Source organism: Ovis aries, chromosome X, assembly GCF_016772045.2.
Source record: "Ovis aries strain OAR_USU_Benz2616 breed Rambouillet chromosome X, ARS-UI_Ramb_v3.0, whole genome shotgun sequence".
Classification (NCBI taxonomy): Eukaryota; Metazoa; Chordata; class Mammalia; order Artiodactyla; family Bovidae; genus Ovis; species Ovis aries.
The window spans coordinates 137,674,803-137,702,653 of record NC_056080.1 but is presented as its reverse complement, the minus strand read 5'-3'; the positions used below and the strand labels follow the sequence as shown (position 1 = coordinate 137,702,653).

At 37.6% G+C, this 27,851-nt stretch overlaps 1 protein-coding gene across 6 annotated transcripts in view; it reads left to right on the top strand.

Annotated features, from left to right (window-relative positions):
- The window catches only part of DIAPH2 (diaphanous related formin 2), a 1,000,797-nt gene that overhangs the window by 803,791 nt on the left and 169,155 nt on the right, over positions 1 to 27,851 (top strand). For 4 of the 6 annotated variants that reach the window (XM_060407238.1, XM_060407236.1, XM_060407235.1 and 1 more), the window contains one exon: positions 1,278 to 25,224. In XM_060407238.1, the coding sequence (XP_060263221.1) occupies positions 1,278 to 1,489 (212 nt within the window). In that variant the 3' untranslated portion in view covers positions 1,490 to 25,224. Of the gene's footprint in view, positions 1 to 1,277; positions 25,225 to 27,851 lie in introns of those variants that run through there. The other 2 variants (XM_060407239.1, XM_060407237.1) reach the window with 1 other exon arrangement.

Genomic DNA, 27,851 nt, shown 5'->3' with positions numbered 1-27,851 from the left:
GAATAACATCAGAAACAATTTCTTCTGCCTCACTTCCACACTTTTCTTCTCTTAACCCTCCTGCTTGCAAATGTCTTCTACCCTGCTGCTGCTAAGTCGCCTCAGTCGTGTCCAACTCTGTGTGACCCTATAGACGGCAGCTCACCAGGCTCCGCTGTCCCTGGGATTCTCCAGGCAAGAACACTGGAGTGGGTTGCCATTTCCTTCTCCAATGCATGAAAGTGAGAAGTGAAAGTGAAGTCGCTCAGTCATATCCGACTCTTAGCGACCCCGTGGACTGCAGCCCACCAGGCTCCTCTGTCCATGGGATTTTCCAGGCAAGAGTGCTGGAGTGGGGTGCCATTGCCTTCTCCAGTCTTCTACCCTAGACCCACACATTAGCTACCACTTAAATTAACTACCTGATGAGGGTCCTTTTCATCAGTGAGGTCTGTTGAGAAAAGGCTCCTCAGCTCACTGTGGATTATCCACAGTGTCTTAGAGAGTTTCTGTCAATGGACACTTGCTCTAACAAATCTTAAAAGTGTTTTTGATGGCCAGAATTGTCAAAGATAAGAGTAGGGTGAAATGTTTTATATACGTCTCCGTTGGGAACTTCCATGAACATCTTTTGAGTATTCCACTCATAGGAAAAGCTTAGAAGCACAACTGCATTCTAAAAGGGGTGATGAGACTCTGGCCAATGTCTCTCAAGTGTAAAATGTGGCCTTTCAGATGATGTAGTCACCTTTGCCTTCTACAATGTCAGCATTTCAAAATGGGTAAAGGATATGGATTAGGTAGGAGCTGAATGCAAATGTGTTTTGCAAATAGTATCTTTTAAGATAAATGCAGATGATGGTTGAATACTGAAGGTATTAATACAATCAATATTTAACCTTGTGAAATCTGCTTCATCAAATCACACCCTGCACATTGATTGCATTAAGCCAGGTCAGTGGTTTCTTACTTAGGTATATCTTATAAGAATCTTAACATGAAGGCAACAGTAGTTGATCAGCTGCTGTTTATTTACATACTGAACATGTCATCGATAATACAAAAGCCAAGGTCTTTAAGTTGAAAGAACAGTGGGATTGGCATGAATTTTGCTTAATGGTGCATAATAAGCAAAGTAGTCTGTGGTGCCAGAAACTGACAGGATGCATTATGTTGAAACAGATATATGTCTTCAATTTAGGGGTATTATGTAAATCTGACAGGAGTTTTTCCCTTTATTTTCCTGTAGTTTAACTTTAATTGCTCCAAGATTAATTCTGATTTTTCCCTTCTTCCAGAGGGTGATGAGACGGGCGTGATGGATAATCTTCTGGAAGCCCTGCAATCAGGGGCAGCATTCCGAGACCGCAGAAAGCGGATTCCAAGGAATCCAGGTAAGAGCCATTCTAGCTCTCATGGTATTATAGAATGTAAATGCTCAGAACCAAATACCAAAAAAAAAAAAAAGAAAGAAAGAAACCCTTCTCATAAAAAAAAAAAAATTATTTGAAACAGTTGATCTCAGTTCATGAGTGAAGTCTCAGCAGGCTTCTATATCTACCTGATCACAAGTTTTAACTTTGTAAAAGTGTCTTCAAATAACAGTAGGCTTTGCAAAAAAAAGTTTAGAAACAAGGATTCCAACTATGTGTTATACTAAATTTTAAAAAATTATTTATTTATTTATTTTTATTTTACTTTACATTTTATGAGCATGTGATTTGTCTAGAAGATGGTTTAAAATCATAACTGTAATTAAAGTCATTCCAAATAATTGGTTTTAAGGATGTCACAGGTAAGGAAACTGAGATAATGCATCTTTTCATCATTTTGGCTTCATGATCCATTCTCCATGTTACTAAAGAGAGGAGAGGCACTGATGATCCAAGATCCCCTGAAGTCTCAAAGTGTTGGAACCCCTTTTTTTGTGTGTTAGATTAGTAACAAAGCCACATGATGAAATTGATCTTGGTGGAAGAAAAAACATAAAAGAAACAAAACAGCCTCCCTCCCTCAAGTGGAATCAGAAAGTTGTCCATCTTTCCACGTCATACCCTATGTCTGAAATAAGTAAGAACTTCTTGCAGAATAATCCAAGTAGGCTGAGCTATCGACTTCTTTTAAGGAAATTTTTATATTTTTAATTCCTATCTTTCTTAAAGTAGAGGGAGAAATTACATGTGTTGTTTGTAAAAGTTCTCTTCATGGGCTGTAGAGTGATATGGAGATGTCAGTGTAAAAAGGAAAATTAATAGTAAACATGGAAACTCTACTTAATTTAGATTAGTAAGATTTGCCTTGTATAGCCTACAATTCAAAAATATTCTATGTTTGGAATAGAAACGATCATATTTCATTAAAATGGAAATTCAGTTCAGTTCAGTCACTCAATTGTGTCTGACTCCCTGTGACCCCATGGACTGTAGCATGCCAGGCTTCCCTGTCCATCACCAACTCCAAAAGCTTGCTCCGACTCATGTCCATTGAGAAGGCAATGGCAGACCACTTCAGTATTCTTGCCTTGAGAACCCCATGAACAGTATGAAAAGGCAAAATGGAAATTGGTACCTCTCAAAAGTATTGTACTCCCAACAAAATAATGAAAGAAATGAAGCCCAGTGAAGAATGAATGACCAAGCTTTGTCCCCTTAATCCCTGGCACAGGAATATGAGTGTGAAAGGCTGACAAGTAACAGAAAGTATAGCTGATCTCTCCACCACCCCCCATTCCCTGACAATGAGAGGATGCCTGGATGACAAATACATACCTTACACGCTCCGAGAGCTACCCGCAGAGAGTCCCCTCTGAGATGATAGCCATTTCCCAGCAGGAACCACCACTGGGCTGCAGAAACCATCAACCACGTGGAACATCCTCTAATATGCTATGGGATGCAGAAATACAAAAGCATCCATCAGCAAGCACCAAAAGAGACCCTAAGGGTCAAAACTATTCATCAATAAGCACCAAAGAAACAGTCTTAGAAAGCAGTATAAGGGCTCTATGGTCACCTTTCAAATACATACAAGCAAATCCATTATCCTATGGAACTGCACTGCTCTTTGGTTCATGACACCTGAGTTAGCAAACATCGCTGCTTCGCGGCCCCTGCCATCATTCTCCCTCCACTTAAAAAAAAAATAAAAATTTGGCTGTGCCTGGCCTTAGGGGCAGCATGCAAAAAAAAAAAAAAAAAAAAAAAGAATGATCCAGAAAAGCTTTTGGCAATGGTGAAATTCATGGCAGAAGACAGTATAAGTTGCATTTCATCTTTTTCACATTTGAGTGAATCCTGATGGGTAGATTAGCCTGAAAGTTGGAGTGTAAGACTACTTTCTGTAGATGAAGACATTGCAGATGGCCTATAAAAAGAGTAGAAGACTGAAGGAAAGAAAGCTAACATCTCTATTTATATATGTCCATATTTTTTAAGGTAATGCTGCATGGTAGAATGTCAGGAGCACTACTAATCTATCCTCAATCTTGACCTGTAAAATGCAAATATCCTCCCATGCTGCCAGAGGCCCCTTCCACCTTTTAAGGAAAGTAAAAACCAGTCCTGCTCTTTCCTGAAGAATCAGAGCATTTATAGTCAGTGGAAAGCAAACTGAAATGATTTTTCTATCAATGCAGTTTTCTGTTAAGCAGCTTATAAGTAAAAGCACCTTATTCTGTGCCATAAAAGAATTGCCGTCATCTTTCTAGGCTGTTTATTTTTAAAATACATTTGCTAAGGCCCCTGTCTGATTAGTCTCACACCTCATGCTGGCTGTACAAAAATGGTACCAAGAGAGAGATCATTCCATGGGGTTTCTGTGAGTTTAGTACTAAGGGAATGTAGTGTTGTCAACTGCAAAACACTAAGAATATATTCACAAACTGTATAATTCTTTAGTACTGATTCCAAGTAATCTAAATTAAGACCTCTCTTATTTTGTAGTTGGAAGGCCTCCACAAGCACATAGGGTCAAAAATATCAGCCCCGTTAGCTCTGGCAGCCATTCCAAGGAGCAGCAACCAAAGCACATGTCAGTGGTGAGAAGAAACCAGAAGGCAGGCAGTGGCAGTGATTGGTAAAGCACTTTGGATATCGGTAGATATGCTTGAAGGGAGAGGGAGGGGAAGGCAGACACAGAGTTTGCAAGTCTGCCAAAGACTCTCTTGTCTGCTTCCCTCTTTCTTAAAGCAACAGAACTGGGGGGCTTTTCCACATTCCCTCCCTGTTTCTGCCTCTCTTAGCTAAGATCCTCTTTCCTGCTGGCCTCCTTTTGTTTGCAAAAAGCACCTTATTTTGTTCCTTCCCAAGATCCCATTGACTTTATAGTGTTACACTTTCCCTGTTCAACTTCAGTATCCTTGTTCCTGTCCAAAGACCTCTACTTCACCATGGTGAGATAAAAGCAGAAAAAATAAATTATAAAGACTATTTTCTCCAAGTCAAGTCAAATCAGAGGAAATAGCCAAAAAACTCTGAAATCAAAGTCAACCGCAGACAGCAAAGAAGTACTGCTCTGCTTGCCAAACCCTTTATCATTGCTTACAGATGGAAACTTCAATGTATACAATACATACCCCTACAATTGTGCATCTAATTGCAGTGTTTTCAATTCCATATTTAAAGAAAATGAAGTGAGAGTCTGTATTTTTCATTAGAAAATGAAAATGTTAATAAATGGTATGAAGAGTTGCCTAAATTGCAAATCTTCTGCAGAGAGCCGATGTTCCCCTCCCTAAGAAGACCTCACATTAGTTTACTCAGAAAGAGCTCCCAAATATTGCCTCCAGCCCATTCAGCTGAGTGTACTGTTTCAGTTTAGGGCACCAAAAGCCATTTTAAGGGAGAGGATCACATTTGTAGTTATTTTGAAAATATTACTAACTGGTATAGCACAGGCCCCAGCCAATCAGAACATGCAAGGGTAAGGAATAGCCTGACGGCTGTACCAATGCCCACTGGCTGAATATTAATCCAGATTATGGCTGGGCTGGTGTCAAACTCAGAAATTAGGAAATGAACCCCTAAACATTCATTCATTGACTCAACTTCCTCTGTTTTGTGAAAGGTACTATGCTAGACATGATGACAGATACAAAAATAATTACGATTTCCTTAGTTATAAGACCCTTGTGTCTTATAGAAATGATAAAGATAGAAAGACTACAGGATAAGGCAGACAATAGTGGCATTATACAAGAGATGTTAATAACATCTATGTGAGTTCTGAGGAGGGAAATATCATGCCATATCAATATGTCAGAAAAAATCATGGAAAAAAAGACTTTGAAGGATGAGTATGGATTTCAGCAGTAGGAATTGGAGGTGGGGATAGCAGGCATTTGAGTTAGATGAAATATCATTAAGAGTTTAGAAACTGCAAAGCATTTTGGGAGAGTGGCAAATAGCATAGCTACTAAGAAAATAGGTTATATAAAGTGTAAAAATATGGAGATAATTCTGGAAAAGTAGGTTGTTACCCTATCAGAGAGTGCTTGAATAAGAGACTAAGGTGTATCATTCTTTAACGATGGGAATATGCTGAGCTTTTTAGCAGTGGAAGAATATGATCAAAGCTATATATTGAGATATTTAATCTATAGGAATGTGAGTGATGACTTAGGATTCTACTGTCATATCCTTAGACAAAAGGAGATAATTTAGGGAAAGAGAAGTAACCAGGAATCAAGGATAATCCTAGGATTTTGACTTTGAATAGGTGGGAGGACACTTGGGTTATGAGAGAAAACTACTGAGATCAGGAAAAGGAATGGCGATAAAGACAAATTCAGTTTGGGGCAAGTGAAACTGCAAGTGGTAGCAGAGCATGGAGATCAAGATGTCCAGAAGTTTCTTGGAAATATGATTGTAGATTTCATCACAAGATGATTGAGTTAGTGAGGTTTCTGATTATATTGGATGCTTTGGAAATGGAAGGGATTATTAGAGGGATCATTAAGAAAAATAAATCCAAACCCAGAGCTTTGAAAATGCCTCTCCTTAGGGTCTAAAAGTAGAAGACTAGCAGAGAAGATTGATCGGGCACGCTCGGGTAGGTGGGAGGCCAATCAAAACATTATTGTTCTCAAAGCAAAGGAAGGCAAAAATGGTGGGCATTTTCAACAATGGTATATGCTACAGCAAAATCAAATAAGATCAAGACCAATGATTTGCCATTTGGGAGCTTTCTAGCGACATTTTAAGAGCATCTTTTCAATATTGGAATGGAACTGGGAGCCAGAATGGAGGAACTTAGTAGATGATGAGGCTCTAGAGGTAGATAGTATTCATTCAGAATTAAACAATTTTATTGACTGTCCTCTGGGCATCACATGCTGGGTTAGAGGATTTAACACCAAATAGGACATTTGCCTCAACGAGCTCACAGACCATTTGAGAAAACATGAATATAATCCATGTGATACAAGTGCAATGCAAGAAACTAACACAGCATTGTAAATCAACTGTACTTCAGGTAAAAACATTTTAATTTAAAAATAGTGCAATCTTATATATGCCATAATGAGATAGGAATCATGTGTTTATGTAGCACGGGACATAGAATAATTCCCCACATCCCCTACCCTCTCGCCTTTGTATTCCCTAAAATATGTGTTAGTCACTTCAGTCATGTCCTACTCTTTGTGACCACATGGACTGTAGCCTGCCAGACTCCTCTGTCCAAGGAATTCTCCAGACAAGGAGACTGGAGTGGGTAGACATTCCCTTCTCCAAGGGATCTTTCTGACCCGGAAATGGAACCTAGGTCTCATGCATTGCTGGTGGGTTTCTTTACTGTCTAAAAGATAGACTACACTTTCTATAAATTTGGTGGGTGAAAGGAACTTTCCAGTTCTACCATCTATGAATTTGGCTAAATCTTTCTGGACTCTCTTTGTTACAGCCTTTGTTAGCACTTAAGGTAATAAATCCCATATGTATACAACCTACTTTGTAAGGAATTGTCCATCAGTATTCTTAACTTTGTCATTATAAGGTCAAAGATATGCTTTGGAGGAAAAAGGAATTCATAAAGAAAACCTTGCAGGAGTAAAAACCACACTTAAAATATATACACAATGCCACATCTTTTTTTTTTCTTCTGAATATCTATAGATACTTAGAACATGCTTATCTTTTAATCAGCTCCACCTCTTCCTTCTCTGCCCACTGCAAGTATAAACAGGCTTCTCAGCAATAGATATATATCTAACTGAGCTATTTTGGCTATGACTAGATTTTGATATATAGTTCTAGACATTAAAAACACACATACACAAGAAGAGCATTACAAAGACATGAAACCAGGAAACAGAATAAATGTAATCTAGTTTTAGAAACACACAAGGCAACTAAGAAAATTAAATTTGGCAAAACAGAAGAAACGCAGGAGACACATGATCTAGTTTTATGGATCAGCAAATGGAAGTGAAAAAGTGAAAGTGCTAGTCTCTCAGTCATGTCCAACTCTTTGTGACCCCATGGACTGGAGCCCGCCACGCTCCTCTGTCCATGGAATTCTCCAGGTAAGTCTAAATGAGAAGGTATACTTTACCATTTGAGAACAGAGAGGAGACAGGAAACAACAATAGCCAATTGGAAAAATCAAACTCTAAGTCTTCATATTAGGGAAAATATTTTTGTAACAAAACCAAACCCACATTTTCTTAGGCTTCTCTACCTCACAGTAGCTACTGTTCCTTTGCTTTCCTCTAAAATACCCTGCATTTCCTTGCCAGCTGTTTGCTACAGCAGCTGGCACCCTCCTGCTTTCAGCCAGAGCTTGAGAGCTGTCAGTGGCAAAGTGGGAAGAAATGCCTCTCTCTTCTTTTAGTGTGACACTCCACCCATGTACACTCTGACACTCCAACAGTGTACCAAGATAATATACTACTTATGCCTCAAGGTCTTACAGACATTTTTAGAAAAACAGCTTTCAGGTATAAGTTACAGTCCTCTTGATCTCCATAGGATTTGGCCCCATGCACCAAGGCCCAAAGACAAACCCATGTAGCATTCAGTATCCTCCCTTTTTTGATGATCAGGTCTGTTGGTGTTTTCTGTTTGGTTTTGTTTCATTATTTTTACTAGGTCAAGCAGGTCATTCATTCTAAGCTGTTTACTTCTTTCTCCCTCAGGATGAGTTCTTTCCCATGAGCTTTCTCAGTCTCTATTTCAAAGTGTCAGAATCCTAGACTGGCTGACTCAACCCCAATTTTGTCTGTAGTAAAGTTATTATATTGCAATATGCAATTCAAATCTAGTAAAAAAAATGACATAATGCAAACAAATGAAAACAGTATTCATCCAACTATTTATTGGTTAAATAGTAGGGGTCAGGCAACAGTGCTTGAACCCTGGAGGGCAAAGATGGAAAAAGCATAGGTCTTGCCTTCAAGAACTCAGCATCTCATGGGGAAAACAGAGTATACATAATGTAAATGCTATGGGATGAGTATGTAGAAAGTGCTAAAAGAGAAAGAAAGAACTGGAGAACTGAAGAAAGTGTTCATGATAAAAGTGCCATTTGAACTGTGTTTCGAAGGATGAATAGTAGTTTATGTGGAAAACACGAGGAATGATGGCACATGCATGCAATGGAAAATGGGAAGGAGTGGCGATGATGAAAAGTTTGTTTCAACAAAGAGCCAACAGAGGTTTTTAAGTAGAGGATTACCTAATTATTTGTGCATACACACACACATACACACACACACACACACACACACACACACGAAAGCAGGAGGGGTTGAGGCTGGAATTAACCAATTTGAGGGACATCTGCATGTATATAGTTATAGAAACCTTGGGATCCCCCAGGAAGAGTGTATCCAGTGGGAGGTAAAGGCCAAGAATAGTGTCTTTGGGAATTGCAGTATTTAGGAGGCAAACAGAGGAATCAGCAAAGGACACCGAGGGGACAAAATATTTAGAAAGCAAAGAAGAGAAGCAGCGAAAAGTGATGCCTGGAAGACATAGGGTAGAGAGAATTTCAGAATGGAGATAGTAAGGTCACATTCTTCAGAAAGTTAAGTAGAATGATGACTGAAACAAGACCAGTGGGTTTGTCTGCTAGCAGGTAACAGCTGTCCTTTCCCCAAGCAGTTCTAATAGAGCAGTGAGGGCCAAGAGAGAAGATTTCAGGGATTAAAGAATGAAGAATATCTTTTGAACTTTAAGTACTGGGATTTGAAGGGGAAAAAAAGGGAGTTAGAAAATGAAAAGATAAACTGAGTCTCTTCTAGAGATCCTGATAGTAAACTAGATACTTTCAAGGGTCTTAAATGGTGTTGCCAATTATACTAATAAATTATTATACCTAATGTTTCCCTCTTAATTCAGTTGTATTTATTGAACATATACTATGTGATGTCCTTAAAATACTTTAGCATGCTTGGTGCTTTACAGTTAACAAAGCGCTTTCTCATCTGTTGTGTGTATGTGACTCACAGCTATCTAGTACAGAGTTCTGTTTGCGTAAGTTAAAATGAATGACATTGTGGCTCATGCAGAGAGGTGCAGGTGGGAGTGGAGGTGGGGAAGGAGACAAAAAGGATCAAATAACCCTTAGGCCAGTTATTCAGTGTTCTCAGTAGTGTTAGCTCAGTTACCTCTTGGCAATAACTAGAGGGTAAATACTAGGGTCTCGGTATATTGATCAACATTTCAGTGACAGGTACAAAGATGAGAGCAGGTAAGATAATCTAGGGTAAATGAGTAGAGCTGCCTACAAACGGTGAGCCCTGGAGAAAACAAACATTTGTGGCACTGGTTCTCAGCCCTGGCTAAACACTGGAATCACTTTGAGGTGCTTTTTAAAAAAATACCCACGTCTGGTTCCTCTCTGAAATAATCAAATCCGAATCTATGGAGCCAGAGCCTAAGAAATAGTATATTTTAAAAGTGATATATTGCTATATATAAAATAGATAAATAACGAAGACCTACTGTATGGCACAGGGAACTGTATTCAAGATCTTGTGCTGCTGCTGCCGCTAAGTCGCTTCAGTCGTGTCCAACTCTGTGACCCCATAGACAGCAGCCCACCAGGCTCCCCGTCCCTGGGATTCTCCAGGCAAGAACACTGGAGTGGGCTGCCATTTTCTTCTCCAATGCGTAAAAGTAAAGTCGCTCAGTCATGTCCGACTCCTAGCGACCCCATGGACTGCAGCCTACCAGGCTCCTCTGTCCATGGGGTTTTCCAGGCAAGAGTACTGGAGTGGGGTGCCATTGCCTACTCAGATTCAAGATCTTGTAGTAACCCATAATAGAAAAGAATCTGAAAAAGAATAGATATATGCATATATGTATAACTGAATCACTTTGTTGTACACCTGAAACTAACACATTAGAAATCAACTAAACTTCAATTAGAAAGAAGTTATTTGGGTGATTTGAATGTGCCACAAAAGTTGAGAACCACCAATTCATGGACTAGCTCAGAAACCAAAGCACGTAAAAGAGGGCATTAAGGGGTTGGTTATGGAGGAGTGCGGAGAAAAGGAGTAGTGTGGTGAAAAGGAGTAGCGTGGTACCGCTGAAGCTAAAGGCATAGAGCTTTTCAAAGCCTAAATGCTAAATAGCATCAGATGTAGCCGGGAGGGCCAATAAAGTAAGGATTGGAAAGGATCCAATAGATTTAACTATTCATATTAGGACTTCATTGATGACTTTGGCAAAAACAGTTTTAGGTGAGTGTGTTTGGATAGGGATGAGAGTGAGTCAGATGTCCTGAGTTCTAAAATGCTACTAATTTTTAAGGCCACTTAACTTGGTGTCTTTTTTTCAATCACTTCATGTGACTTATATGATGAAATGTGTACCTGTATTAGATACTCAATTTTTGTTTGTTTTTTCTTTTTATTTATGGAAATTAAATTTTACTTTTGGGGCAGACATATACATGTGTTGATTAATAAGATCTAGGTTTACATTAGGGAGGGCAGAAACAGAAGATTGCTATGTAGTCTATCCTTGATTATTCTTTGACAACTAGAGAACAAATTGAACACAGACCATTTATGCCCTATTTATATGCAAAATTGTCCTAAGCAACCACTGATGGTGTTCTCTATAGAAATTTCAATCATTTTTGCTTGTCTGTTCTCCTACACAATATAATCAGCTCTGCTGCAGATTACTTCATTGGCGATTTCTGCAAGCTATAGGAGATAAGGTCAATTTCAGTTGATTTTTATGAGAATATGAATTTATCAGGCTTCCTTTAGATGTTAGAATATGGGATAAGTTAAGACAAGCAATTATTATGCAGCAGTAAATTCCTCTTGGTAGTTTTAATTCCATGTCAAAAATCCCTGGACCTGCTAATGTTGGTAGCTCAGCTGCCACAAACACCTGCTTATTTACAGACCTTTGGTTCAGGAATAAATGTTTGGGACCCTATATGTCACATGCACGATATCATTCTAATATGAGCAGGCACTCTGGGCATCTGTAGCTATATTCAATGACAAGGTATTTTTCAGACTGTTATAAGTATCTTAAATTTTCTAAAAATCTAATTGCTTTCAAAATTAAAAGGAAATGATTGTCCTAAATGGTGGTAGTGATGATAGGCTTATTTCTCTCATAGGGACTTGGTAGTATATTACTGAAATTTTTCCTCAAGGTGGTAAGAAATTATAAACACTGCTTCCTGTCCAGCTGAATTCCATCTGCTGCCCCCATGGCCAAAGGCAGCTAGATTCACCTGGAAATAAGTGTACTCCCTACCCGTCTCCCAGTTTTACTGAAACCTTTAGACATGCCTCTCCTGTGTATTACTCCTATGAGCCTTACTCCTTTCTTTGTGTCCATTAAAATGAGAAGAGTGCGAGGAGAAGGAAGGAAGAGAGCAGTGGTTATCTAAGGCTCTATGATACCCCTTTGAGATTCAAGTTCTTTCATTATTCATTGGTATTTTTTGAATTTGTAAAAGTATGAGCCTGATACCTTGAACGTAATATTGTGCTTCACCTATTCCAGGAAGCCTTTTAAGGTTATGCTCAATGTCAACTTTCTAAAAGATATTGATTATACAAAGTGTTAAAACACAACAAAGGTTATAACTATATTTTACTATTAAAGGATTGTGATTTATTTTTAGTATTACCTAGCATATAACTCAGTATAGTATATGCTCTTGATAACTGCTTATTGAATACTTTACAAGTATCCAAAAAGAAATTGAATCTACATGAAATGCTTTTCAATATATTGTACCTAAAGGTATCTCTCAAGTTTGAAATTTGGAGGATGAAGGAAATAGAAGTTCCATTATACATCACTATAAATGGAATTCCATTAACTCTGAGTTTATTTTATGGGCAAACTCGAATATCCTATGTATGTTACCTTCACATGACCTTTTCTACTCAGTGATGCTTAGGCTTGACAAGTAAAGAAAAATGCTTAATTTTTATAAAAAACAAAATATAAACGTCTGCCATCACTCTTATTCTTCTGTCCATTGTGCTTGCATTTGACTGCTGCCTCTTCCTCATTCTCAACTCAAATCATGGTTTGTTCTGTTACAACTACTTAGAGGGCAAAAGTCCTAAATACTAATAGAGAAATTACAGGGAAAGCAGATTGCCAAGAGTCTTTTTTCAGTTTTACATATCTTCTCATCAGTCTTTGCAAATATATTCTAGAAGACAGGGGAAGTGGTGAGTTAAGGAATCTCTTTAGAATAATGTTAAATAGTAATTGTTTTTCCAGTTTTCTCACAGGTTTACGCCGGAGGACAGATCTTTCTGAAATTTAAGGGGTTTTTATCTAGCATGTAGGAGTATTCTAAGGATTTGAACTATTTGTTTCAGAGACTTTCTAGAATCCAGGAGCATATTTTCCTTTCCACTTGAGAAGGTTTTAGCTTGAGATTTCTGGGTTTACTGGTCTGTTATATTGTCTCGCATAGATGTACTATACAGCAAGCAAACAGTGCTCTCTGGACACTGAACAGGGTTTTTTTGTTTGTTTTTTTTTGTTTGTTTTTTGTTTTTCATACATATTCACTGCTCTTCATTGGTTTCAGCAGGTCAATGTATATCCTGGATCAAGGAAATGAAAAAACACAAAAACAATGATATGATTTTTATATGGTTGTTTGGAATGTTAATACTATTATGCATGAATTTCATCATTCTTGCACAGTTAGAATTCCTCTTAGATTTGTAGCAGCCTTATAGCTATTAATCAAAAGTGTACATGTTTAGTTTCCTAATAAACTGATTATCTTCAAATATTTGGAGTTAGCCTGTGAAGGGAAATTTGTACCAGGAGAAAGAATATTATGGCCCTGAATGGATAACCCAGTGTTTATTTCAGTTATGTTTGTGACTACACCTCAGTCATCTGTATCACTACTATTTTATGTGACAGGAATCATGAGAGATAATTGTGCTTTGTGCATATATTGTAGATTTCATTTTGTCATATCGACAGATAATTGGAATCAAATATAGACATTCTTAAATTGAAAAGAAAAAGGACTTAAAAAAAAAAAACCTTTTCTAGTATGTAGATTTCATTTTAAGGTCCAAATTGAACTCTCATGCACATATAGAGGACATTAAACCAAGTTCAGTCAATAGTCCTAAAAACTCACAACATGAAGGCACCAAGAGGATGACCATCTTTCCTGACGAGGGGTAATGGTCCAAGATAGCCAGAAAGAAAAACACCAATACAGTATACTAACGCATATATATGGAATTTAGAAAGATGGTAACGATAACCCTGTATGCAAGACAGCAAAAGAGACACAGATGTATAGAACAGTCTTTTGGACTTTGTGGGAGAGGGAGAGGGTGGGATGATTTGGGAGAATGGCATTGAAACATGTATAATATCATATATGACACGAATCGCCAGTCCAGGTTCGATGCATGATACTGGATGCTTGGGGCTGGTGCACTGGGATGACCCAGAGGGATGGTACAGGGAGGGAGGAGAGAGGGGGTTCAGGATGGGGAACACGTGTACACCTGTGGCAGATTCATGTTGATGTATGGCAAAAACAATACAATATTGTAAAGTAATTAGCCTCCAATTAAAATAAATAATGTTAAAAAATAATAAAATTTTTTAAAAAAGAAATGAAATTTCAACATAACAAACTTCTAGGAAATTATTGGAGGATATTTTAAATGTTGAATTCAGGTGGTAGCAGATTGGGAAGGGCAAATGGGAAGAAAAGTATCAAATTTAGCAATTTAATTTTTTTTTCAGTTGCCATAAACAGTATCGATCAGTTTGTATGGCTCATTTAGAACTGAAATTTCCTAGCGGAGGAAGATGCAAAACACTGAAAAAGGATCCTGGTCAAGTTGAATGCTGTCCACTCAAATTGTTTGCATTGTAGATTATCCTTATGCTTCCAGTAGTCTTAACTTTTTTCCTACTGACCCTGCTTTTCAGTCCTGAGGTCCTTTGTCTTCACTTTGTCCACCCGTGTCCTCCTGTCCGCTTTCCTCACTTCTGCTGCTTCAGAAGAATCCTGTTTTATCAGTTTATCTCCCTCACAACACCGTTTCCTGCCTCCATTGTCCCAATCTGACATATTACACATTAGCCATGGAAAAGACAAACTCAGGAATGGAAATGGGGAAATCAAATTGTATCAGTATTGTTTGAAGTCTGTTTTACTTCTCTTAAATTTCAGCATTCTGTCTCTTGTAGGAAAACAAAGACCATTGCCAATATTTACTGTTCCATATAAACCCTCTCTTTATGACAAGTTGTTTCCGATCTTGGTGGCAGGGAGGGTATCAATGGAGGACATCTCAAAGGGACAAGAAGACATTCCTGGGTAGACTCTTGAAATTATGATGTCAGTGCTGCTGAAATTTATAAGTACTCCTGATAGTGAAGAAAGCATCACATAGACGATAAACCCTTTGTATAGCTACATGAATTTTCTCACCAATTAGTATAGACAATTGTGAAATGACTACCCGGGTTTTGCTCTCAAAAAGCATACAGTCTTAAGAAAAGAAAACCCAAAATGCCCTTTCACAAAAACTCCTCAAATCACAATGCACTTTTACAGCTTGACAGGTATGAATGTTTTCAGTGAAAAGGAAGAAGTTTGGGATTTCAATGAGTAGTTTGACAGGTGTAGTTTTTGTTTTTGTGGTTTTTTTGTTTTGTTTTGTTTTGTCTCTCTGCATTCATTGAAGTAAAATATTAGGTTTTACTTAAGTCATAATTAAGTTCTATTCCAAGGAGCTTTCTTTATTATTAAGGCATGCAAAACAATTCTTTTTAAAGAGCACTTTCCTTATAAGCTAATTGATATGTTAAATTTTTTGTAATATTTTGAAAACATATACCTCTGTTCATTCACTTTTTTTTTTAAATTGGAGACTAATTCCAGTAAAGGTGAGACTGTATAGTGTGTGTGCTTTATCTATTTACCTAAACCCAAGTGGGCCCCTTAGAAGGTAACACCTCTTATCAATCGTGATTATTTTCATTAAGTCCTGCAAAAACATTTTTGCTATGAATTATGCATAATTTATCCATCTAGTACTTAGCTTTCATTCTTGACCATCAAATAGGTTTTGTTACCCTAGTTGATTTGACTATAGAAGTTAAATATGGCAAATCCATTTTTTTAATTGGAAAAGAAGCTCACTTTTGAAGTATGCCTTCTTTTGACTTCTTTTGTGAGCTCTATGACACGTGGTACATGCCCTGGCATAATTGAAGGTATAAAGAGTAGTGATTGGGTAGAATTCATCACAAAATTTCACTTCCTAACTGTGTATCCAAAGCTGCTTTCATACCAATTAGCTATGACATTTTATTCAAGCCTTGGGGTATTAGATTATCAGAGGCAGCATTTCTGAAATATTTTGTTTCTAATATTAGTTTAAGCAAGTTTCCTTGCAGTGCTGACTGTTTTCCAGGGTAGACACCCCCCTGCCCTCCATGTGCTGCTTCTTTCCACTAAGCTGCTGAATCTTTCACAAAGGAATTAAACATAATGTTTCTGGAAACATGAATAGCTTGTGCCCTTTTCTGAGTGTCCTACTTCAGAAATATTGCAGCTACAGTGGTATTACATGCCTTCATTTTTGTTTGTTTGTTTCTCTGCAAGGAAGTTCCTGCTTTAAGGTAGAGCCAGACTCTTTTATTCTTGGAATTTTCCTCCACTAAATGATGTGACAACCTCAGTCATCTTCTTAAAACACATTGTTTCTTTGTCAAATTTATTTCACATCAGTTGACCATGCACCTTGCAGGAATAATAGGGTCTGGGTAAGAGGGTCTAAAAGTTGCTTCAGTCGTGTCTGACTCTTTGCAACCCTGTGGACTGTAGTCTGCCAGGCTTCTCTGTCCATGATATTCTTCATGCCAGAATACTGGAGTGGGTTGCCATGCCTTTCTCCAGGGAATCTTCCCGACCCAGGGATTGAACCTGCGTCCCTTGTCTCCTGCATCAGCAAGCAGGTTCTTTACCACTAGCATCAGCAGGGAAGTCCAGGATCTAAATGAATACTGAGAAATCCATCTTTTCTGTGAGAAAAATAACCCAAAGCAAGAGCTCTGTGAATAGTCACAATAATACAATCTTTAGAGAAGACACACAGTATGTTGCTTATATATGTGAATATCTCCACAGGCGCCAAGACGTCAGAAATGCAACTAAAATGAAAACAAGCCACTGGTACATTTTTCACAGTCCGTTCATAGGACAACAGTCCTGCTATATGAAAAAGTCCTATGTGACTTGCATTTGGGGCAGAGAATGCGAGGACTTTGCTGAGAGTTGCCTTGTTTATCCCCCTTCCTCCAAAGCATTTCTTTTATGTGATTCTTTCACTTTTTTCCCATCCACTTGTTCTGTTTTCAGTGTTCTCTGGAAAGAGCTTTAAGTTTTATTGAGAATAAGATAATTTTCCAAAAAAATAGGTTATCAAACAAATTAGTTCAATGCCATTCAAGTAATAGAGGCAAACTTGACTTATTCAACTTTGACACCTAATTTGAGTCTTTTTGTGCATGCTGTCCTGAAAACTGCTACCACTTGTCAAATTTGAATGGGAGAGAACAAAACAGAGATAGTAGAACATTGCTTCTTTTTCACTAGCTTTAAATTAATTGTAGATTACTCAGTACCATGTCTTCATTATTAAAGTGAGAATTCAACATGTGCTCTAAAGTGCTCTGCTCGTCTAACTCCTTTAATAATGTCAGGATTTTGCATCAGAAAAACAAGAGAATTAATATTCTGTTAGGGTAAAAATGTTTTTTCTTTCTTAACTAACAAACTTACAATTCTTTTTTCTTCCATTTATGATCTTGTTAGGCTCATTGAAACAGAATTCACGTGAGTAATTTATATTTCTAATTACCTGCCACTTGAACATTCATGGAAGGAAAAATCAAGTTGTGAAATATAAAGAAATAAGCCTGCTTTGAAAAGACTGTATATCATTAACAATTCTAGTAGTTTATATTTTCTTAAATAAGGTAGATTTGAAACATGTAAATACACAAAGTTGGAAATGAATCTTCCTTATGCTCGCACTGCTTATGATTCATGGTTAGCCCTGGTGCAAGATGGTAATTTCAAAACCTCACATATTTGTATTGCTATCTGCACCTGTATGTGTCAACTGCACAAATGATAAAATAATAATGAAAGGGCTGATGGCTTAGTGCAATAGCTATTGTGCTGTAAATATCTTGTATGCTTTGACATGAAATGCCTCTCTTGCCTTGGTATCTACTTTTCAGAAATCTACTACCCATTCCTGACACTATTGAACGAGTTATTTATTAGTCCTTTGACAGCACTGCCTACTATTGACAGTATCTTTTAATTTGCTTAATTTCCTGACATTTTCTATGTTAATTTTTTACTTTGGGATTTTCAAATGCCAGATTTGTGCTTAAAATAGAAAAGCCCTCCACTAATAAGATTTAGTCATATCACCTAAGTACTACAGAGTCATCCCAGATGTAATAGGGAGAGATAAAGAAGGGATCACAGATAATAAATTTGCCCTGCTTTCTCCAAAAAATTATTACAGCAAGCCTTAAGTCTCAGCTTTATTGATAAATATAAATATGGGTTATGTAAGGAAAGCCTATTTATAATAGCAGTCAAATCTGGTTTTATTCCTTGTGTTAGGCCAAACCACTCCATAAACTGTCCCAAGGCAATTTGAAAACAGGTATTTGTTGTGTAATCTGTTTTTTCTTGTATATGCATTTTATTTTATGATTTTTATAATTAAAGTAATAAAACTAAATATTTCCTGACTAACTAGCAGGTAAACAACTTGCCACAATATAAATGTGTTTTATCTCGTGAAACAACCGATGGTCATTCGAAAGGAAGATTGTTGGTAAATGTGGAAGAAGGTAGGATTTTCAGTTGGTCACTAGGCTTTTAACAAAACAACTCCTACTATAATCCTAGAAAATTTCATCTGCCTAAATCCCCACTCAAATGACAAGCAAGGAGTGAGAGCTGTAGTCAGAAGAACAAAGGATAAGGGGACCAATATCTGAATGAACCCCCCGCCCCCATGGTCCACTTTAGAGGGATCCATTATGCCGTGGGTTAGAACCTCTCACTGTTGCTTGTGAATACTGGGCACTGAATAATGCTGTATGTCTTACATTCTACTTACTAAAATTGCTTATACAATTTCAATTGGCTACGGTATTTATCATGTTCTGTCCTCAGCATTATGTAGCATGGTTAAGCCTACAAAGCAGCTGCTGCTTCTATTTTTTTTTTTTTTTAGTGGATCAAGTGATTATTATGTATTGTGTGAATATCAATTCAAGTTTCTTCAGTGCTGCGGCATTTAGATGAAGGGTAGTAAATAAACATTAGGCTTTAAAAAAATTTTTTATGCTATTCTTCAAATTCTACATTGCCTGGAAATAAATAGTGTCTATCGGACCATTTTATTTCCATAAAACTTAGATATATATGTCCATAGGTGAACACTTATAAATCTGTACCTTAGTGGAATTTGCACATGGGTATTATGAGGTAAAAACTCTCAAAGATATTATAAAGCTTTGTTATATAGCTCAGTTTTTACAATGGTTCAAACCTAAGGAGTATCTGTGTATACTGTAAATTGCAATAGTATGTATACAATTTTTTAACCTACAACACCCTTGAAAAAATAGCTTAAGAAGGATAAGCTTGGTTAGTATTTTTTAAAGTATGTGGGGCTGGGAAACATGGATTTTAATTATAAAAGCCTCTTTGAAAATCAGACATGGTAAAACGAGCCGTGGTGTGTGTGTGTGTGTGTGTGTGTGTGTGTGTGTAGCTCTTTTGCTGGCCAGTGAGAACTAGGTGCCATTCGAGCATGTTCCGCTCTCTCCTTGGACGGTTTCGTGTCTGAGGCTTCCTCATTTCTCCCCGCAGCTTCTGTCCTGATCTGCAACTGCATGGCCTCTTTTCTTCTCTTTCCATCTGGGAGCTCTGATGTCCCACAATTTACTGAAGTGCTTTAACTACAGCCTGTACCTCTTATTAACATATCTCTGCACTGTGCTTTTCCGTGGTAGTATAGAATATTAATGCGATTAGGACAATTCATTAAGATATACTGCCTATTTGAGTGACAGCCTTAAGTCACAGGATAAGCCTCCTTTAAAATGGTCCACTCTCTTTTCTTATTTTGAAGGAAGGGAAAATTTGTAATTAAAAAAAAAAAAGTTAAAACCTCTCAGAAAATCTACCATAGCTAATCCACTCCATACCCTCCTCCTCAAAAAAAAAAAAGAAAAAAAAAAAAGAGGAAGAAGAAGTTTTGACACGTAAACGTAGGGAATCTTTATACTGATAGCACATTTTCCATACTTTAATAAATCAATCCATAAGTTAATCACGGATGAGGATACCTTACTTATTTCCTACAGTGATGATGAAGATAAGGTGACTCACAGGCATAGAAAACAAACTTATGATTGTTGTTGATGTTTAGTTACTAAGTTGGGTCTGACTCTTTGCGACCCAATGGACTATGGCCCACCAGGCTCCTTTCTCCATCAAATTTCCCAGCCAAAAATACTGGAGTGGGTTGCCATTTCCTTGTCCAGTAGATCTTCCCAACTCAGGGCTAGAACCTATGTCTTCTACTTGGCAGGTGGATTCTTTACCACTGATCCATCTGGGAAGTCCCAAAGTTATTGTTACCAAAGGGGAAAGAGGGGAGGGACAAATTAGGGGGTTAGAATTAATGTTACAAACTACTATATATAAAATTGACTCCCCTGGTGGCTCAGACGGTAAAGCATCTGTCTACAATGCGGGAGACCCGGGTTCAGTCCCTGGGTTGGAAGATCCCCTGGAGAAGGAAATGGCAGTCCACTCCAAGACTATATCTATATATAAAATAGATAACCAACAGGGACTTACTGTATAGCACAGGGAACTATATTCAGTATCTTGTAGTGAATGACCTATAATGGAAAAAAATCTGAAAAAGAATCTGTGTGTTTATAATATATATATATGTGTGTGTGTGTGTGTGTGTGTGTGTGTGTGTGTGTGTATCTGATATATATGTCTGAGCCACTTTGCTGTATACCTGAAGCTAACACAACTTTGTAAATCAATTATACTTAATTTTTTAAGTTAAGGAAATATAAATTTTTTTAAAAGATAAAGTGAGATGGTAGATGTGACATTTTTTGAAACTTTTAAGTCTATTTAAAGATTGAACAAAGCTTTAAAGTGTTTAAGGATTATTATCATTACTATATTAAATTAATACCATTTATGTCAGTGACTTCTCATTACTTTTAGGAAAATTCAAAATTTTGACAGTAGCTGAAAAGACTCTGTATGATCTGACTTGTACTTACATTACCTGCCTCTTCTTGAATAGTTCAAGGCTGTGAGGACATGTAGCACTCAGCTACAAAACTGTTAACATTAAAAAGAGGAGCATTGTTTTAAATGAAGAGATCTTGCAGTTTTCATCCCTGAAACTGGGGCTTTTGGTAAAATTTGAGCAGTCATTTGATGGTTGAACAAATGTGATATCAGATCGATCATTATTATGAAAATAGATAAAATGTGATTGGTTTCATTTACATCTTTAATTGATTAAAGTAATGAACAATTAAAATGTAAGCTGGAATTTATGAGGTATTTAATTAATTGCAGTAAATATAATATATTGAACTTCTAGTTACTTTGCTTGTCATATTTTCAATGTAAGGTAAGTCTGATATTTTCTAAATGGAATATTTAGAACAAATCTTATCTTAAAGTATCCATCACCCCATATTCTAGATTCTAAATAATTATAATGAAATCTATTGTTTCATAGTTCTCACTTTGATAACTTTACAGAGCAATGGAAATATTGCCTGTACCCTGTCCTTCACATTTCAACCTTAGGCTTATTTTTTGTGTGGGTGGCTATATCTATAATATAGAAAGCATTTTATTTTCCTGGCTAAGCTATTCTAGTGCAATAAAATTTTTGAGAGAAAAATTATTTTGGATCAAGGACAAGCAACTCCAGGAGTTAAAATAGTCATTTTTCTCCCCTGATTATCTTTCAATCCAGAAAACAACTTTAAGATATGGCACCAATATTTTGCTTTGATACATTGAAGATTCAAACATTTTAGCAATACGTGGACTGCAAAAGTAATATCTCTTTCTAAAAACAGAAGCCAATATAGGCAAATATGCATCTAAAACTTACAGCTTGTTCATATATAATGATACCATTGTAAAGATTTTCATGCTGTTATTCTGATTTAAGTGTCCCTTCCTGGAGACAAATGTATATTTAAGTCTCATGATCAGAGGCAGGGCCATAGCCATCACAGCTCTGTCAGAAGCAAAAACATACGATTAATATTTTAGCTTTCTCTTGCTTTCATGAAACCCTATGGCCAGACACTATCTGTGTCTAGAACTTGGCTTCAAATGACAAATTCAGCATGCTATAATAAGTGATACTAGGATTTCCTACTGAGGTCATCTAGAATGTGGCCATCTTGAGAAATGACTGTGGGTACATTCTTATTCCCAAATATTTCCCTTATTTAAAACTCTTATTCTCTAGAGGTTCTTGTGGTCTTATTGTATCTGGTTTGGATGGTAAATAATATAACTCTGTAAAGGAACTATGCCACATGCAGAAGGATATCACTCATAGAATTACAAGTTGATCGGTTCCCCCTTGCTAGTATCATAGAACCATCTTACTAAAATAAAATGGTTTCATTTCTTTTTCAAAAAGATAAAGCGCAAAACAGTAAAAATGGAATTCTGAAATATTCTGTCACCCATATAATAAATAATGCCTAGCGTATTTACGTTCTTGGCACATGGTATGTCCTCAATAAAGATCTATGGAATGAATAAGTTATCTAAATAAATGTATTATCTATTTTAACTCATCTCTTATATTTGCCTTTTGCCTTTCCTGTTTCTTTGACTGAATAATTAAAATGTTATCATCATATATTTTCCTCTATTAAAATGTTTTACATTATGAACGATAGGATATGCTTTTTGTAGAAAATTTGGGAATATGTAACACACAAATTCAAAAATACTATCTATGGTCTCCAGACATGAGAAGCAAGCACCATTTTGCTTTAATTCTTTCTATCTTGCAATTCTTTCTATTTGTATGTATTTTTACATTACTCATATTATACTTTATACACAGTTGTGTCTCCTACTTTTTCACTTAAATTTGTAAGCATTTCATGTATTAATGAATCTATTTATGTTTCACCTTTTTAATGATTGTGTATTATAATAGTATACAGATACGTGATAATTCAGTCCATGACTCCCTTAAGTTAGACATTGGATTTGTTCCTGTATTTTTGCTGCTACAAATAACACTGTAGCACACATTTTTCTGCATATAGTCCATATACTTATAAGTTAGCACACCTCTGCACCAGAAGAGGCTCAGAAAGTAAATGTAACGGAGTAATGTGAGTAAGTTCAACTCAGTTCAGTCACTCACTCATGTCCGACTCTTTGCGACCCCATGGACTGCAACACACCAAGCCTCCCTGTCCATCACCAACTCCTGGAGCTTACTCAAACTCATGTCCATCGAGTCAGTGATGCCATCTAACATTCACATCCTCTGTCGTCCCCTTCTCCTCCCACCTTCAATCTTTCCCAGCATCAGGGTCTTTTCCAGTGAGTCAGTTCTTCACATCAGGTGGCCAAAGTATTGCAGTTTCAGCTTCAGCATCAGTCCTTCCAATGAATATTCAGGACTGATTTCCTTTAGGATGGACTGGTTAGATCTCCTTTCGGTCCAAGGGCCTCTCAAGAATCTTCTCCAATACCACAGTTGAAAAGCATCAATTTTTCGGCACTCAGCTTTCTTTGTAGTCCAACTCTCACATCCATACATGACTACTGGAAAAACCATAGCTTTGACTAGACGGACCTTTGTTGCAAAGTAATGTCTCTGCTTTTTAATATGCTGTCTGCTGCTGCTGCTGCTGCTAGTGCTAAGTCGCTTCAGTTGTGTCCGACTCTGTGTGACCCGATAGACAGCAGCCCACCAGGTTCCCCCGTCCCTGGGATTCTCCAGGCAAGAACACTGGAGTGGGTTGCCATTTCCTTCTCCAATGCATGAAACTGAAAAATGAAAGTGAAATCGCTCAGTCATGTCCGACTCTTAGCAACCCCAGGGACTGCAGCCTACCAGGCTCCTCCGCGCATGGGATTTTCCAGGCAAGAGTTACTGGAGTGGGTTGTTATTGCCTTCTCCATAAAATGCTGTCTAGGTTGGTCATAACTTTTCTTCTAAGGAGTAAGCATATTTTAATTTCATGGCTGCAGTCACCATCTGCAGTGATTTTGGAGCCCTCCAAAATAAATTCTGTCATTGTTTCCACTGTTTCCCCATCTATTTCCCATGAAGTGATGGGACCAGATGCCATGATCTTTGTTTTCTGAATGTTGAGATTTAAGACAACTTTTTCACTCTCCTCTTTCACTTTCATCAAGAGGCTCTTTAGTTCTTCTTCAGTTTCTGTCATAAGGGTGGTGTCATCTGTGTATCTGAGGTTATTGATATTTCTCCCGGCAGTCTTGATTCCAGCTTGTGCTTCTTCCAGCTCAGCGTTTCTCATGATGTACTCTGCATATAAGTTAAATAAGCAGGGTAACAATATACAGCCTTGACATACTCCTTTCCCAATTTGGAACCAGTCTGTTACTCCATGTTCACTTCTTTTTTTTTTTTTTTTTTTCTGCCTCCATGTTCACTTCTAACTGTGGCTTTCTGACCTGCATATAGGTTTCTCAAGAGGCAGGTCAGGTGGTCTGATATTCCATCTATTGAAGAATTTTCCACAGTTTTTTATGATTCACACAGTCAAAGGCTTTGGCATAGTGAATAAAGCAAAAGTAGATGTTTTTTCTGGAACTCTCTTGCTTTTTTGATGATCCAGCAGATGTTGGCGATTTGATCTCTGGTTCCTCTGCCTTTTCTAAAACCAGCTTGAACATCAGGAAGTTCACTGTTCACGTATTGTTGAAGCCTGGCTTGGAGAATTTTGAGTATTGCTTTGCTAGCGTCTGAGATGAATATAATTGTGCAGTAGTTTGAGCATTCTTTGGCATTGCCTCTCCTTGGGATTGGAATGAAAACTGACCTTTTCCAGTCCTGTGGCCACTGCTGAGTTTTCCAAATTTGCTGGCAAATTGAGTGCAGCACTTTCACAGCATCATCTTTTAGGATTTGAAATAGCTCAACTGCAATTCCATCATCTCCTCTAGCTTTGTTCGTAGTGATGCTTCCTAAGGCCCACTTGACTTCACATTCCAGGATGTCTGGCTCTAGGTGAGCTGTCACACCACTGTGATTATCTGGGCCATGAAGATCTCTTTTGTACAGTACTTCTGTGTATTCTTGCCACCTCTTCTTAATATCCTCTACTTCTGTTGGATTCATACCATTTCTGTCCTTTATTGAGCCCATCTTTGCATAAAATGTTGCCTTGGTATCTCTAACTTTCTTGAAGAAATCTCTAGTCTTTCCCATTCTATTGTTTTCCTCTATTTCGTTGTACTGATCCTAGTATGTCCTGCCATTCCCTTCTGGTGTGAAGAGTTTCTATGGGGAGAGAGGTGGGAGGGGGGTTCAGGATTGGGAACTCATGCACACCCGTGGCGGATTCATGTCAATGTATGGCAAAACCAATACAGTATTGTAAAGTAAAATGAAAATAAATAAATAAATGAAAAAAAAAAAAAGATCAGCTGTTATCCTTATGGGAATCCCCTTATGTGTTATTTATTGTTTTCCCTTGCTGCTTATTATATTTGTTCTTTGTGTTTGATCTTTGTTAATTTGATTAATATGTGTCTTTGGGTGTTTCGTCTTGGGTTTATCCTGTTTGAGACTCTCTGGGTTTCTTGGACTTGGGTGGCTTCCTTCCCCATTTTAGGGAAGTTTTCAGCTATTATCTCCTCAAGTATTTCCTCATCGCCTTTCTTTTTGTCTTCTTCCTCTGGGACTTCCTCTGGGATTCGAATGTTGGGGTGTTTGACATTATCCTAGAGGTCTCTGATGTTGTCCTCATTTCTTTTAATTCTTTTTTCTTTTTTCCTCTCTGCTTCATTTATATCCACCATTGTATCTTCCACCTCACTTATCCTATCTTCTGCCTGTTATTCTACTGTTGGTTCCCTCCAGAGTGTTTTGATCTCAGTTATTGCATTATTCATTATTGGTTGACTCTTTTTTATTTCTTCTAAGTCCTTGTTAAACACTTCTTGCATCTTCTCAATCCTTGTCTTCAGGCTATTTATCTGTAACTCCATTTTGTTTTCAAGATTTTGGATCATTTTCACTATCATTATTTGGGATTCTTTATCAGGTAGATTCCCTATCTCTTCCTCTTTTGTTTGGTTTGGTGGGCATTTATCCTGTTCCTTTACCTGCTGGGTATTCCTCTGTCTCTTCATCTTGTTTATATTGCTGTCTTTGGGGTGGCCTGTCTGTATTCTGGCAGTTTGTGGAGTTCTCTTTATTGTAGAGTTTCCTCGCTGTGGGTGGGGTTGGACGGGTGGCTTGTCAAGGTTTCCTGGTTAGGGAAGCTTGTGTCGGTGTTCTGGTGGGTGGAGATGGATTTCTTCTCTCTGGAGTGCAATGAACTGTCCAATAATGAGTTATGAGATGTCAGTGGGTTTGGAGTGACTTTGAGCAGCCTATATATTGAAAGTCAGGGCTGTTTTCCTATGTTGCTGAATAATTTGCATGGTATGTCTTGCTCTGGAACTTGTTGGCCCTTGGGTGGTGCTTGGTTTCAGTGTAGGTATGGAGGCATTTGATGAGCTCCTGTTGATTAATGTTCCCTGGAGTCAGGAGTTCTCTGGTGTTATCAAGATTTGGACTTAAGCCTCCTGCTTCTGGTTTTCAGTCTAATTTTTACAGTAGAAAGGCTTCTTTAAGTTTTTTTTTTTTTTTTAATGAAGAATAGTTGATTTTCAATGCTGTTGTAATTTCTAGTTTACAGAAAAGTGATTCAGTTTTATAAATATAGGTGTATATATACATGTATAGGTATACATGTATATATATAGAAAACACATATCCATATATATATATATACTTTTTCAGATTTTTTGTTATAGTTTGTAAAAGGATATTTAATAAATTCCTTGTGCTATACCGTATCTACTTTTTATTTTTCCATTTTATATAGTAGTTGTATCTACTAGTCCCAAACTCCCAATTTATACCTCCACCATTCCTTTCCCCTTTGGTAACTGTAAGTTTGTTTTCTATGTCTTAGTCTGTTTCTGTTTTATAAATAAGTTCATTTTTACTATTTTTTAAGATTCCACATATAGGTAATATTATATTTCTCTTTCTCTGTCTGACTCACTTCACTTAGTGTGCTAATCTCTAGGTCCCTCCATGCTGCTGCACATGGCGTTACTTAATTCTTGTTTGGCTGAGTGCTGTCCCATTGTATATATGTACTGCACCTCTATCCATTCCTCTGTTGGGCATTTAGGTTGCGTCCATGTCTTGACTATTGTGCATAGTGCTGCTATGTACATTGAGGTGCATGTATGCAAAAAAAAATGGTTTCTTCATAACAAATATCCAGTTTTCACATTCCACTGACTGTCTATTATGCCACTGCTTCCCCATATGAATCAGGAACTAAATATGTTCTATTTAATATTACTGTTCTTTTAAACTGTGAGATACCTCTTCTATTAGTTTTCAGCTGCTATATAACAAATTGAGCTTTGCTGGTAGCTCAGCTGGTAAAGAATCCACCTGCAATGCAGGAGACCTGGGTTCGATCCCTGGGTTGGGAAGATCCCCTGGAGGAGGGCATAGCAACCCACTTTAGTATTCTTGCCTTGAGAATCCCATGGACAGAGGAGCCTGGTGGGCTACAAACAGTACCTGGGATCACAAAGAGTTGGACATGACTGAGCGACTAAACACAGCACATAACAAATTACCCTCAAAACTTAGTGGTTTAAAATAACAACTATTTATTGTCTCAAAGTTTCTGTGTCAGGAATTTTAGAGCAGCTTGGCTGAGTGATTCTGTTTCATCATCTCTCATGAAGTGGCAGTTAGGATGTCTGCCGGCTGCCCTAGTCTGTGGTCTTGACTGAGGCTGGAGAATCTGCTTTCAAGCTCACATCCTCACCTTTTGGGCCTCTCTGTAGGGCATCGTGAGTATCTTCACAACGTGGCAGCTGGCTTCCCCAAGAGTGAGTGATCTAAGAGACAGCAATGGGGAAAGCACAGTACTTTCTATTAATATGTCCTAGCCTTGGAAATGATGTACCAGGACTTCTGGCATATTCTGTTAGTCATATAGACCGACCCAGAAACAATGTGGCAGAGA